Source organism: Channa argus, chromosome 11 (genome assembly GCF_033026475.1).
Source record: "Channa argus isolate prfri chromosome 11, Channa argus male v1.0, whole genome shotgun sequence".
In the NCBI taxonomy this organism is placed as follows: Eukaryota; Metazoa; Chordata; class Actinopteri; order Anabantiformes; family Channidae; genus Channa; species Channa argus.
The window spans coordinates 15,336,262-15,351,745 of NC_090207.1; the positions used below are offsets into that span (position 1 = coordinate 15,336,262).

General features: G+C 40.0%; 1 protein-coding gene across 3 annotated transcripts in view; it reads left to right on the plus strand.

Annotated features, from left to right (window-relative positions):
* The window catches only part of pip5k1bb (phosphatidylinositol-4-phosphate 5-kinase, type I, beta b), a 28,626-nt gene extending 13,215 nt beyond the window's left edge, over positions 1-15,411 (plus strand). For 2 of the 3 annotated variants that reach the window (XM_067522301.1, XM_067522300.1), the window contains exons 5-15: positions 588-705; positions 2,604-2,756; positions 3,070-3,369; positions 8,572-8,774; positions 9,152-9,235; positions 10,046-10,094; positions 10,202-10,286; positions 11,079-11,234; positions 12,264-12,390; positions 13,855-13,978; positions 14,139-15,411. In XM_067522301.1, the coding sequence (XP_067378402.1) occupies positions 588-705; positions 2,604-2,756; positions 3,070-3,369; positions 8,572-8,774; positions 9,152-9,235; positions 10,046-10,094; positions 10,202-10,286; positions 11,079-11,234; positions 12,264-12,390; positions 13,855-13,978; positions 14,139-14,141 (1,402 nt within the window). In that variant the 3' untranslated portion in view covers positions 14,142-15,411. The other variant, XM_067522303.1, reaches the window with a different exon arrangement.
* Positions 15,412-15,484: the final 73 nt, after the last annotated feature.

Here is a 15,484-nt window from a genome sequence, read left to right on the forward strand (position 1 = left end):
GGTGCCCTGGAAAACACAGAACTTTATTAACCTACAATTGATTCCAGCGAGAATTTATTTGATTCAACATTTGCGGGCTGACTCGCTAACCTTATCCAATGTTCCCCCAGGATACAGGTTAGGTTAGTTACAAAACAGGTTCAGTCTTTGTGTGAGAACGTCCCATTGTCCCGACTAGACAACACAAAATGTAGGTTACTGTGTATGTCTTTATTCTTATTTTTTTTGCCTTTTTGTTATTCCCTTTTTCCCTTACAGAGTCAAGGCTTGTGTGTTGTTTGATATTGTTTAGATACAGTAACAAGAGCCCTCTTTAGTCTCTAGGCGAAGAAATCCATAGGCCAGTTGTTACTATCATGCTGGTGAATCTGTGTTGCTCATAGGTGATATCACCTTGGCATTAGTGAGGTATATTTTCATGAGGTGTCCCGTTTCTCTTTCATGGTGCTAAATCCATGCCTGGAGAGCACCTGTATGTGCTAATGGGTATCTTGATTTAATAAAATAATGACCTTTTTTTAATTCATGTGCTGTGTTTTTTTTTGTGTGTGCGTGTGTGTGTCCTTGGTATTCATCACATATCCCAGTGAGGGAAGCAACCTGACTCCAGCACATCACTATCCGGACTTCCGCTTCAAAACCTACGCCCCCTTGGCCTTCCGCTACTTCAGGGATCTGTTTGGCATCAAACCAGATGACTATCTGGTAAGATTAAAACCTGGCGGTCATATTTTCATACTTCCATTCATAGTTTGAGTCCTTCTGCCACTGTTGAAAGTGTGGGTTGGATGTTTTAGAAGTCAAATCAAGATTAAACAAGCTAGATATTTAATCAGTGAGCTTTAGAGGTTGCTGGTAGCTGAAATTTCTCACCCTCAGATATTTTGTTTTCAGTCTATATGCAAGGCCACCTATACCCACCTGCTTACTGCAGCTTCAAGATTTGAGCGTGCTGTCAATCTCTCAGCAAAAAAAAAAGATCCAACTTGTCAAACTATTGCGTTATGCAGTTAGGTTCAATGTGACTCAACAGTATACTAAACATCTTTTAAAAATCTCTGCTATATCCCACACTTTAAGTCTGCTTGGTAAGTGATTTATTTGACCTCATGAACTACCCAGTCTTTTTTTAGTCCCACTGTTTCTAAACATGCACATTTTGTCTGTCTGTCTTGTGAATTACTTCACATTGACTGAACTCTCATCTTCTGCCTCAGTTCATACTTAAATGTGACAGAATCGAATGTACTTTGTAGTGGGTGGGTAATGTAACATTTTGCACATTTTTGAAAATATTTTGTCAGCAAACTCTTGGTTGGCTAGTGTCATGTGTTTATATTTGTGTTTTACATGCCACAGTGCATGTTTATTTATTTTAAAACCTTATTTAAAAACCTTGTTGTCGCAGTAATCCCTGTCTTGAACATTTGATTCTTGCTTGGAACAAAATTACATTTTGTGTAATCTTGTTTGGGCATTATCATGTTATATGCCACTATTTCTATTTTCCCTCTGACTCCAAGCCTTTAAAAAAAATAATCCCAAGTTAATTTCTGCATAAGTGAAAGACAAATCCTCTGGAAAAGGCACAGACAAAATGTACCTTCAAGGCAGTAGAGGAAGGATGGCATAAGGCACAGCAGCTTAGTTTATGTGTTCATGATTGACGTCCTTGAGGTGATAATGAATGCATTTCTTTAGAGGCCACACAGCAGATTCTAATTAAGAGAAAGAACACACACATCGCATCCTGAACTTTAGTTTGTGCTTGAACTCAACGCGACTGGCAACAGTCATCAGTGGAAGAGTCTCTGGAGAGCAAGAGTGGATCCCTCCAGTGTTTCCTTCTTCTGAACATGTTGCTCTCATAAGGCACTGGTTAACATCTAACGCTGCTCAACAGTCGGCTGCACTCACACGTTGATTGCCACATTGGGATGAAAGCTCTCAGTGTTTCCTGTTCCAGGAGAAATAACAGGCAGTTATTGCTCCTGTTTCATGAAGGGCTCTGTAGCTCTCAGCAATGCTATAGCTCTGTAGCTAGCAGCAATGCTTAAATGTCCATAGTTAACAGAGAAGCTTGCCAAACATAAACATTAGACTGATGGGAAACAGAAACAGAACTTCTATATTCAACAGAACTGTATTTGCAAATGCAACCAGAGACTTTATTTCACTGAAACAAGTGCCAAGTATGGGATGCCAAAAGTATGTGGACAGCATTGTATTCTGTGCAGGGTGTACTTATGTAGTGTGGACTGTTTTTCATGGTTTGCACTTGTTTGCACTTGCCCTTGTTTACAAGTGAAGTGAATCTGATTGATACAGTGCTATATTTGACAATAATGAACTTTTTAACTTTTGGGCAGCATCTGGGGAAGATTCAGGCAACTAAAACAACAACAGACATTCGAAGCGAAATCTGGTGATTTCTGTATTAAAAAACAATTTTTATTTTCTTTTGAGTATCAATTAAACCAAATATGTAGTAGTTGATCTGTTTAGATGTGTTTTTCTTTTAAAATGTCCCTGGTTATATTCTAGCGCTCTGAGCTCATGTGAAGAGGTAATCTGGTGTGTTTGTGATGTTTTTCCTTTCCCAGTACTCGCTGGTAAATGAGCCTTTGATTGAGCTGACCAACCCAGGGGCCAGCGGCTCTCTGTTCTACCTAACAAGCGATGATGAGTTCATTATCAAAACCGTCCAGCACAAAGAGGCCAAGTTCCTCCAAAGACTGCTGCCTGGATACTACATGGTAAGAGAATTAATGTCACTGAGCACCTGATGAGGTTGACAAATATCACCTCTAAGTACGGAATGGCCCTCTTAGTGTTAAATTTGATGAAGGCATAAATGAGATGTTTTGAATGTTCATCTGTGACGACACTGGCACCATGCTAAAAGTGTCTCAGTCAATTTTCAACATAATATATTTACACATTATCAGCCACATGTATCAAGAAAGCATGTACAATTATTGTGAAACTAAATAGTGAAACTATATTCATGCGCATTGAGGCAGTTCTCTGCAGTGTGAAGCTAAAGTATCCTGTCCTTGCAATTCACAGAACCTGAACCAGAATCCACGCACACTACTGCCTAAGTTTTATGGCCTGTATTGCATCCAGTCTGGAGGCATCAACATCCGACTGGTGGTGATGAATAATGTGCTGCCTCGCTCTGTCAAGATGCACTACAAATATGACCTGAAGGGATCCACCTACAAGAGACGAGCGTCCAGGAAGGAGAGAGAAAAGGCCTGTCCAACCTACAAAGATCTGGACTTCCAGGACATGCATGAGGAGGGGCTTTACTTTGATGCAGAAACATACAACAACCTAATGAAGACTCTGCAGAGAGACTGCCGGGTAAGAAGTTATAGAAATGTGTGGAATCTCTGTATATTCACTGGACTGACTTTGACGTTGAAAGCCTTATCACAACTGTATTATTAGATAAAATCAAGCTGTGCTTCAAACAATACTGTCTAAGCTCAGGTTTTCACATTATTTTCTTAGGAGAATACTTTCCTTCCAAAGTATAGTTCTGTGAAATTCTTCACCTTTATTCCTTTGCTCTATTGCATTCCATGGAAATTACACACGTGCCATATGAGAGCTGAAATTTTCTTCAGTGGATGTCAATGACTTTTAATTATTCTGATTATGGAAGCTTAAACACCAAAACATGTGGCTTTGAAAGTTAACCTCATTGTGTACAAGTTCAGAACAGTGTGTCTGAAATATGTAGGGTTGATGCTTAAAAGTAGAACCACAGTGTACTTCTGTGTTTTCGGTCTAACCTCTTAGTTTCCCAGTCTCAGTTTTCCCTCTTCTGTGCTTTCATGTCAGCACACAAAAGCTATGCAAAGATTGATTGTGAATAAGACATTGCATTGGTAGTATGAGGGATTCCAATGGTAGCCCGCTAATGTAATGGCTTGCTTTCTTCTCTGTTTTAACACTGAGACTGGGACACTGTTTGATAGATGGTCAGAGTCAGAGTTTAATGAGAGATGTGATGATTTCTTGTCAGACACAGACTAAAGATAAGCTATTTCCCTTCAGAATTTCTTGTCATTTGTCAATCTACATGAAATTATTGTTAGAGCAATTGTTTGTGATAACCACATAGTAGTGGAGACATGAAGGCGCATGTAGAACGTGTTTCAGATTTTGCTGACATGTTTGCAGATGTAGCCAAGAAATGAGCCTCCAGGCTTTTAAAACACAGCAGAGATGAACTGTTGATTAACTTACCACCCCCTCAACTGAAAAAGCAGTTCCCACCTTCTAACGTGGGGCTTTTCTAAACCAGCCTCTAGAGTAAGACTTGTGTTAATGTTGGCTTAATGTTGTAGTGTGTGTGAGAAAACAGAGCTCTGGTAGAAACAATGTTATATCCCTAATCAAACAGAAACTGGCAATTGTGTGGCATTTTTGTGTTAACAACAGTAGGACCTTTTTGTCTGGTTGGACAAATAAGTCCAGTTGGGTTGTTTCCTGAAACTGTTGTCTGCTTTTTCTGCGACAGAGTCGACTTTTAAAGCTTCAGTCTGCTCGATAAATGATGTCATACCTCCCCTTTTTTTTGCATATTTGCTGAGGCTGGCTTGGTTGTCTATGCATAGTCAGTAGGAGAAGGGTCATGTGTTTCCCCATCAATTGGCAATTTAATGTGGTCAAAGGAAAATGCTAAATCAACCTGGGGTGCACGTTTATAGGTAGAATGTTTTTAGAAAATAACCCGACTAAGACTTTAAACTAACTTCCCTCTTCAGTAGCCAGGAAGTCAAAGACCCTTTAGACAGAAAGGCCCTTTTATGTGTACAAATAAACTTTTTGGTTCTGCCTAATGGTTCTTTAACTTGAGGGATATCGTGTGGTTCCTTATTTTACCTAAAAACAAAAGTTAAACATTCATACCATGATGAAACTGTACAATAAATATTTTAAAGGGAATTCTCTAAATAGGCGGAAGATAGTCCATTCCTGTACTATTCTGAGAGAACAGTACAGGAATAGACTAAGATAAATTGCTTTTTAAGAGCTTTATGGATGATGAGAAAATGACAATTGTTAATTGAAAGGTGAACCCAAGGATCAGAGATCAGGAAGAAGAGTGTCCTGACAGAGCTACTGCTGGACCTGTCCAGACAGCCACACCTTTCACCCTATGGCACCATATAGTCAACAAATAAATGGCTTCAATTACACTGGTCTCAGCTTTAACAGTTAAATTTTTAGAGTGTCAGAATAGAAGAACCTTGATGGGTTTTATTATGAAGAAAAATTAGTGGTAATGAACAATATGATGCAGTGGGTCTGTTGAGTTTAACCTGTCAGGCAACTCGTCTTTGTGTTATCAAAAATAAATAAATCTACACATAGAAATAAATGATCTATTTGGTGTAGTAGAGTCTCTGCTCCTGCTAGTGTAGTTTGTGGTTTTGTGTTACTCTTTTGGGAAATTGGCAAATCCTTCCAGGAATCTTGTGTAAACAAGCTGTGAAAAACAGTTGCTTTCCCACCTTTTAATTCAAGCAGTATGTCAATCACAAGCATTTGGGCCTTGTGATGTAAGGTTATCAGAAAATCCAGATGACCTTCATGTGATCTCCTCTGGCTGTGGCCCTTCTCACTATCATTAACCAGTATGCTTTCTTTCTCTGTGTTCTGTTTTTTTATGTTAGCTTAATCACAATGCACCCAAAATGACATCCTCTTGCTAAGTCAGTACTTCCTTAATGTTTAACCTGGCAAAACAGGGAGGCCTGTACATATAAACAAGGTATTTGTATTTGCATATTTAAGTGCTTAATTTTTGTGTAGTTGCAGAGTAAAATGTTTAAAAAAAAAGAATGGTGAATGTTGCAATGTTTTTATGTTTTAAATACTGCACGCTCATACACGTGGAGGATTGGTTGAAATAATCCTGCATGGAATGATATACTGTAAATGTAAGTGAGACTGTTGAGCAGCAGCTGTTAGAGGCTCTACACTCTATAGTTCATTGTCATGGCTTCCTGTGTTTGCCTCCTGAGCGGGAATCAAAGTGCCCTCTAAGCAGAATCACTATCCATTTCCATGAGTAAGCAGCTAACCCTGTCACCCCAGAGGTTGTGGACCAAAACACAGAGGAGGGGTCAGCAGAAGCCAAGCAACAGGGGCTGAGGGGTGTGAAGGGAACACGGAAGTGGAAGCGGAGTGTTGTCCTATGAAAATACACATAGTTAGGAAAAATATACTTAAATTAGTGTGATTTATTCAATTGAATATTGCGGTATAGAGATGAGTCGAGGCTGGCAGCAGAACATTGAGAGGATGAAGAGTATGAGGAAAAAATCTGCTATTTCTGCTATGTGGGACACTGCTAGTGAAATGCTGGGCACACACTCTTCCTTTTAAGTCTCCTCTCTCCATTACTCTGCAGCTCCCCTGATACTCGCCAAAAGCCAAAACAACACAAGGCATTAATAATTTATGTTGAACTCTACTGTACAGAGAGAGTGAGACAGAGGGTTTAATTGTAGAGTGTGTGTGCATGTGTCTGTATACGAGCATGTGTGTGATTTGTAAAAGAAGAGCATCGTGTCCAAATTGCAGGACAGTGACTGTGCAGCAGTCATGTCTGAGACAAACATAATGAGGAGAGTGATACTGACGATCAAGCTGTTTTGTTCACATTGCGTGTTTGGCAGGGAAGACCTCGTCATAATGGGGACAGCCAAGGACCGAGGACACCAAGATGCTTTCAGACTAGTGCAGAAATATCCCAGTTCAGACAATGCAGGCATACATTCTACTACTCATTGGATCTTTAACAATAATGACATTTTAAAATTTTCCTCAACCATCTTCAGAATATTCTGTTTTTACAGTAATACATGGATAAAACCTGCTACTTACACAGGCCTAGAAAAAAAGTACATTATTGTCTAAATAAATTTGAATGAAGACTTTGTATTTACTGTCAAAGTAAAAAAAACAGAAATGTGCACTTCTGTTTTGCCCTTTTGCCAAATATTTGATCTTCAAAGTTGTTGCAAGTACTAATTGATCATTTTAAATTATAATGGTATCGAGTGATTCTTCTATTTAATATCACAAACTTTTTTTTTCCACTTTGAGAGCACAATCTACAGACTGGTAGGTTTGTGAAATCCAATTGTGTGTAATACAATGATCCTGCAAGATTGGTGAAACTACTTCATTTGATAATGCAGAAATAATTAAATTGACTTAATTAAAAGTTACCAGACAAGAGGTTTTAGGTTTGAAACATGTTTTATAAGGAACAGATAGGGGAAAAATAAAGCATTGCCAACTTATTATGTGGAACTGTTAAGCTAAGGTAATAACAGCCAGTAATTAAAGCATAGTGCTTTTACAGAAAGGATTGAAAGAGGCTTTGTGTTCGGTCTCTCGGCAGACAGCCTCAGACTGGAGAAAGCTTGCAGTGCATTAGTGTCACTGCCGAGTGAGGCACACCATCCAGAACGATGGGAGCTCTACAGCGCTAATGAGGTAGATGGGTGTTTCAGGGTGGAGTATATTGAGAAGCCTCTAATGTTTGTTCAAGATGCTGTGACAAAGCTTACTTCCCATAGGATGTTGGGATTAGCTTTTCCCATTCACTGTGAGAAAACTGAGCTGTGTTTGAAATGAGAGCAGAGGACAAGTTGCCATGGGGAAAGACCCAAACACTTTGCTGTTATACCTCTAAGGATCAGTAATATTGCTCTCCACACACTGGTATTTCTCTATAACTGTACATATAAACAGTAATTTTCAGAAACGTTTGCTCAAACCGTGGAGACGCAGCTGTTTTCTTTCTGATGAGATGGTTGGATTGTTTGCTTGGGAAAGCCGGGGCCAGGACACACAGTAATGGCCTTCTGTAGGCAGCCTGGTGTGTGTGGCTCGATTCAAAATGGCTGCTGTTTGAATAGACTGGGGGAGTTGGAGTGAAGGGATGCAAATCCTTGATATGGAACAGGCAAAGCTCAGACAAAAGCCCCAGTGTTTGAGTCATTAAGTCTGTAGTGTGTGTGTGTGTGTGTGTGTGTGTGTGTGTGTGTGTGTGTGTGAGTCTATGACTTTATACATCAGTTGCTATTGCAGATGCAAACAGCATTTACAACTGAATGAAACTATATCAGCAGAAGTAAATGTTTTGAAGTAATTAACTGGAAACCAGTTCAGTTCCTGATGTCGGTCATGAGATAAGCCTGGCTACCTGGCAGTGACCCTCTCTCCCTCTCAATGTGAGACTGCTGAAGTCGCAGGGTCTCAGAGAAACAGAGTGAAAAGCTCCTCAGACTTGGCTCACTGTGCAGAAACACCTTGTTTATTTAGCTCCAAACTGGTTTAAACAGAGATTTCCCTTTGCTAGCTTAATGATCTTGGAAACACTGAAGGGCGTTGGGTGTGTTTTTTTAAACATTTCATGACGTTGATACAGTATATTTGCCATCACGTAGCTGAGTAATCTGTTATCGTGAGAATAATCTGGTATCTAGCTTGTGACTTTAACTATTATCGTGCATTTCTTGTGAAAACTTGCCACAGGTACTGGAGAGTTTTAAGATCATGGACTACAGTCTGCTGTTGGGTGTGCATGTCTTAGACCAGAGCCTGAGAGAGGGCGGTGAGCCGGGCCAGGCTGGAGGGGATGGGAGGAGACCTGTGGCTCAGAGGGTCCTTTACTCCACAGCCATGGAGTCCATCCAGGGAGACGGCAAGGCTGCTGAAGCCCTTACCACAGACGACACGTGAGTCGGCTCAGCTTAATGAAAACGCACATTATCCACACACAGACACACACTGCCTCAGTCTGTGGCTTAATCTCCACCTTTTCTGTCCCAGCCACAGTTATACAACCCTGCTCCAAGCTTAGACAGGACACTTGAACAGCGTACACACAGTCAGACTCTGCCATAACCATAGCTACAGTACACAAATACTAACACTGACACTGCTATGCGTCCTTACAGCAATGCACATGAACGTAATAACTGCGTGTGTGTCTTTTACAAACACTTGTAAAAGTGCTGAAGTAAATAGTCTTTATTTGAACATTGTTTAAAGCATTGCTGAAGAAGAACAGTGACTTTTCTCTGACTGCTTGTGTGTCTTTACTCTGGTTCAGGATGGGTGGCATCCCTGCCAAAACACACAAAGATGAAAAGCTGCTCATCTTCCTGGGGATTATAGATATTCTACAGTCCTACAGGTATTGATCTTTATGAGATGATATAGACCTGCTGATATTTTGGTTTTATACGGGATGCGGCAACTGTTGACTTTTGAGTTCATGGAATCCATTTACGTCTGACTGTATGATGTGCAGCAATGTCAGTTTATCAAAGTAAAATGCCTTATCAATAACCAATTAAGGTTGCAATCGTTTTAAGAGTTACACCATGATTTTGTCTGAGTAACTGAGTAACTGAGTAACCGGAGCCAGTAACTGATTCTGCTGATTCTTGCCCTTTGGCAATGAATAATCACCATGTGCTGAGGAAAAGAGCTACAAGCCACTTTACTAACACTCTTAAAAAAACTAAATTTTTCTCTCCTCCACACAATTGAAATGGACACAGGAGTCACTCTTCTTTATTGACACATGAATGTTATTTTTCTTTTCTTTTTTTGTCAAAGAGCAAGAGGGTCAGGTAATAGAGGATGAGCTCATTAGCCTTTTAAACTCTTGATAATTTAAAAGCATCAGATAAATCTGCTCTGCCTTCTTGGTGGAGGCATCAACTGAACACAGTGGGTGGGTTAAAGTTGGGCCACAGAGGAAGGATGAATAGGCCCAATATCTCTCCATTTATCTTGCATTTTATTTCTGGTGGCTTGCTCAAAAACAAGACTTTAAAGGCTAAATGACACATCACTTTGATGTATTTTCTGCAAAAATCATTCGAAACAAGACTCAATTGATTCTGTGCCAAGGGGGAAGTTTGATTAAGCATAAAGCGGACGTTAAGTAAGTAGGTATATTTGTCACAAAGGCTCAGTTCGTTTTGTTTCTCCCCAGGTTCATTAAAAAGTTGGAACACTCGTGGAAAGCCCTGGTGTACGATGGCGTAAGTTGATAGTTCGCCCAAATCTGACACTGCTTCTTTTATGAATGAGCCTTTTATTTGGTCACATACTGTCTGATAAAAGCTGGGCGTGTTCTGCTTGTCCCCAGGACTCTGTCTCAGTACACCGGCCTGGGTTTTACGCCAGCCGTTTTCTCAAGTTCATGAGCACACGGGTCTTCAGGAAGACTCAGCGTAAGTATGCGGCTCGATCATTCTCACACGTGGGGGGGAAGGCAGCTCACATGCCAGGAATCATACGGTGGGAAACCCTGGCCTGATGGAGAGCCTGAGTTTGGAGCCAGTTTTTATTGTTTGCTGCTTGGCACTGGTGTGTCATTGTATCACAATTAGATGAGCCGTAAGCAATTTTTGTTAACTGAAACCATAACTAGAATATCGCTTCCTTGTATTGTGCACCTTTCTTTCTTGTCTCTAATGGTCTTCCATATTTAGATGCTGGACAAGCATTTGAGGCACATGAATCAATGTGTGCAGATATGTCAACCTTTTCAATTTTAAACTCTGTTGTATAAAATTGTCCTTTAATATTAAAGGCTTCATGTTTATATATGAAACTGCCTGCTGCGAAGTGGAGGAAAACAGTGAATTTGTTTGGGGCAGTCGTGGGAATTTCAGGCATGCATGACTGATTAGAGTGAGGGTGGGCATGTGGCTGCATAGGTAAAGTCAGGAAGCTGTTTTGGAAATACACAGTAACATTAAATATAGTAACAAATGTTATGTAACCATGTGGGAACTAACATGGCTGAAGCAATCATTTGAAGTTTAGACGTATAACTAGTGTTATTACACAATGCCAAGGCAGAATAGAATGTCTTTGTGCATTTTTACATGTCACTAACTTTATTGCTAGTTTTGAGGCAAAGTGTTGAAATTTCTTTGTGTTGACATTTAACAGATAACCGTCAGTTATCTCCTCCTCTTACTCTGCTTCCCTGAGCTGCTATTCTTTTTGCTCTGCAGCAATTCGATTCTCCCCTTCAAAGAGGACCCGCACTTCCATCTCAGCTCTAAAGTCGTCCTCTCAGGAGATCCTTTCATCGCAGGCAGATGAGAGGAACGAGGACAGGAGGGACAGGCTGGGAGGAGCCCGGAGCCTGGCCAGTCTGGATGGACAAGGTATACAAAACAACTCACTCATCCTAAGGGTTATTTTGGATGTTTGACAACATTATTGTTGTTCATTGAAGTATTAAAAAAACTATTTAATCATACAATACACACAATACACAAGCTCATTCACCCTTATCCTCCAAACTAACTTGTAATCTGCCATCATAACCTCACTTGCATTTTACTTTTCATGGCTTATTAGAGCTTTTTAAGAAACTTGTAAACATCCACTTCTATTCGGACATAAAAATGTCCACCTCAACATTTCCTCAGCAGGAAAACTGTCATGATATGATCACAATCTGATAAAGGGTGACAATGTTGGCAATTCAGCAGCAGCACCTTGCCTTTGTGTCTGATTGGATCAAGGATTGTTAGCCAAAGCCCCCCCGGATGACAAGAGGGTGTGGAATAGAAAAAGAGGTCATATGGTCATGTGTCATTCTCTTTGCAATCGGAGAGCTCTTCCACCAGTGTCTCCAGCTGTGACACAACATATATTGTAAAGCAATTTGTATTGTTTCAATTCTGCTAACTCTTTACGGTCCCTAAATGAGTCACAAAGAGGACCGAGGAAATCTATCTTACTTGGTAGTTTTGTGTCTGAGAGCAATAGAAGGTGAATCAGTCACTTTAAATCTAATTTCCATCCTGGTACTTTTTTCAGATTTTACAAGAACAATTATTTCTAATACAGTTTGTTTGGTATATGAAACTGTATTGATCATACTGATAATGGGTCCTTTTCTTGTGGGTGTCGATGTTAGTCAATGTACATTCACACAGTAAAAAGGAAACACCACTAAGTTCATAGGTCACGTTCAGTTTACTCATTATGGGAAGTACTACTTAGACTGTGAAGAAAATTGCACAATGTGCAGGTCTAAAGGAGCTTTCAAATTTCTGAGAAGGTTTGGAGTCTGTGTTGGTGTTTATCAAACAGTAACTTTCAAACACAAAGATAAAAAATGTAGAAATGTGTGCCCTGGTTTCCTGTAACAGAGATCAAATGCATATAAATGTTTTTCTCCTCAGCTGTGTTTGGTTCGTACCTGCGTCCTGATCTCGTCCCTGTCAACCCATCCTTCTATAAAGGTTCCTCAATGGGAACCATCTCCACGTCTTCCATCTTTGTCAATGTGGACAGTCAACCAGAGGAGAGGTACATTCTCTTGTTCTCATTTTCGTTCTTTCTGGTTGCTTTTATTATGCCAAGATGCTGTTGATCTAGGGGTGGAATTCAGACTTTCTTACTGTAAAATCATGATTCATTGTTCCTGTGCACGATATGGCCATGAGGATGAGAAGGAAGGCATGTGAATGGCCACATCCAGCCCACACATGCTTCTACACTCTGTGCTCCTCCATTGCATGATGACCTGTGTTGTGGAGCAGGTGGTGCCTCTGGATTTCAACATGCATCCAATACACATAAAGACACTTCCCACACAACATATGGACAGTCCAAAGAAGAGTAGTGATAGTGTGTACATTAGCCTCTTTCACTTATAGGACACTGAGGGAGAATAATTCTACTGGAAGCAAAATGTATTCACAAAAGAGAGAATAATTTGCTTGCTGTCGCTTCCCCCTTTACTACATAGCCTTGCCATTAGCAGAGGACACTTTAATTCTCCCTCATGTCTGAACGCTCATTCTGTTCTCTACGTGTTTTCTGTCTGTTATCTCTCCTTGTTTCCAACAGTGTCAGGTTCTGCGTGCTTTCTGACTCTCCATTGTTTGACTTGCCTGGTCTTGTCCCTTCATCAGTCACCTGCTGCTGCCCTCACAATGCTCTGTCAACTGTTTTCATAAATATTTAAACAGTGGCATTGACATATTCTTACTTGGTGCCAGTTTGCTACAGAAAGACCATGACAGCAGAGATGCAGTGGGGACTGTATATTCACCAACAATAATCCTTGTCTGACAGCTGGTTTGTTACAGTAGTAACACCTTGTCTTGTGATGTTTCAGGGTGGGATGATTATTATTTTTTTTTTTAAGACAAACCTGATAACTTGAATCTTCTACGTTTATTTATTTACTTTAATTTCATTCTTTCAATCTGGCATTTTGGCATTTGGAAATTAGTGTTTTGACTTTGAAAACCAAAAAATTAGTCAATCACATGTCAGAAAAGAGTAAAAACACATGACTGAATTTATTAGAGAGTCAGCCTTAGAACAGTGTTCCTGTTGCCACCTGGTGGTTGAACCAGAACAGCATTGGACTGAACACATAATATACTTTCCATGTCCTGGGTTTGTTTGTACTGTATTTCTTCCCTCCAGCTGAAACCATTATCTCTTAAGATGTTATGTGAGCCTATTCTCTCTATTTTCACATTGTGGTCAATTCTGGCTAATCTTTAGGAGATTTTGTTAATTTGCTGTGAGCAATTTTTCGGAAACAAGCTCTCAGCTGAGACCTCCACTTGCCTGACACAAGACAAGTCTACCATCATTAGTGTATGATTTGTTTCTTTAGAGTGTATATTTCCACAGTTATCAAGCACGGTTATACAGCTGCCTCAGTTTTATTGCCCTTGACTTAGACAATAAAATCTCAGCCCTGTCTGCTCCACAGATTAATACAGTACCATCTCTTTTTGGCTTTTGTTCCAGGGACGACATTGCATCCAGCTCCACGTTTACATTGGAAGACAGTGCCATCTGCCTCACGTCAGAGCAGAGCACCATGGATGTGGACATAGACCGTGATGATGGATCTGTTCTTGATGTCTACTTGGTGAGTTATTTCTCCATGTGATCACCGCTGGGAATTTGTAACTTGTCTCTCTAGTTCTTTAGAAATTGGTTACATATCTTACTGAAAGTTAGTTAACCTTCAGAAAACAGGTCTAAACTGTTAATAATCACCCTTTTTGTCCCTCTTCTCTCCCATACAGTGAAAAGAGCAGTTTTAAAACCTTCATTTCCTCCTGTCAAACATAAGACAATCGCCACACTCCATTGGACAGGCCCCACTGGCCTTTGACGCCACTTCCAGTGCTGCTAGATCCATGTTGCCACTTGTATTGCCAACACAAAAAAAGATTGAGCTTCTCTGCCAGTTGATGGACTAAAGGAACAAAGCAAAGTCAAGAATGATGCATATTTGCAGGAACAATGTGTCTGATGAACTTCAGGCTCAGTGTTGCTTTTTAGACCAATCATCAATGCAGTGCCATTAGGTTTTTTTTTTTTTTTTAAATATGTAACCTGTTTAATGGCCTCCACAAAATCATATCATGTATATCTGAGGACAGGACAGATGCACATCAGACTTTGTTCTCCTGTCCAGATAAAAGTGAAAGACACTTAAATGTTGCAACTGCAATACTTGCTGAATAGATGAGAAATGTTTACAGTGAATTTATAATATCATCTTTGTCCCAGAGGAAGAGGGACTCTGTTGTTACAGAAAGGACACAAGCCAGCTTGTAGTCAGTCATCACAAATGACAAAAGACTTCAAAGCTATAGAGGCTGAGCACAGACTGACGTAGTTAAAGTGGCAACAATTTCCTTAGTGGGCTGTTATTTGTGCTGCCCTGACACTAACCTGGATCCCTGGCAAAGAGCTGCTGTAAAGGGACGTGAGAAAAGACAGATGCTAGATCATGGACGAAGCACAGAGCGGAGGGACAATGCACTTGCTCAGGATAAAAAGGCACTTTTGACATTGGTTATGATTACTGTGAGCAAAATTTTTTTCTGAGGACACCGCTTAGGTGGGTGGGCTACCTGATATAAGCACAGATTTGGGTGTGTGAAAATGCACTTTTACTCTACAAATTAAAACCTCTGTAAGTCAGTGATACTACATACACAGAGACAATGAAGGAATATTGTAAATCATTTTTGATGTGAAGCTAATAGTTTTGTGAGGTTTGTCATGACTGAAGATGCTTTTACTCAGGATATCCTTTGACAACGAATAAGTGTCCTCTTCAAGACGTTGAGACATTCATCTTGTCCTAACAAGCTGTCTGATTCGCCTCTTCATCAAGATCGAATCCCACTATAAATGTTGAGTTCCTTGATCACATCAGTTTGAGACCATAATTTAAGTAAATCTCAATATTTCATCATTGCTGAAAAACACTTTCATTGCTGAATGTAAAGACAATGCATATTTATAAATATATATATGTCCTATAAATAAAGTGCTAAAATTTAATGTCCAACTTCAATTAGCAAATTCAGCCAATTATGACTGCTGTGTATTTCTAAATCAGTCCCTTTTTTCACAG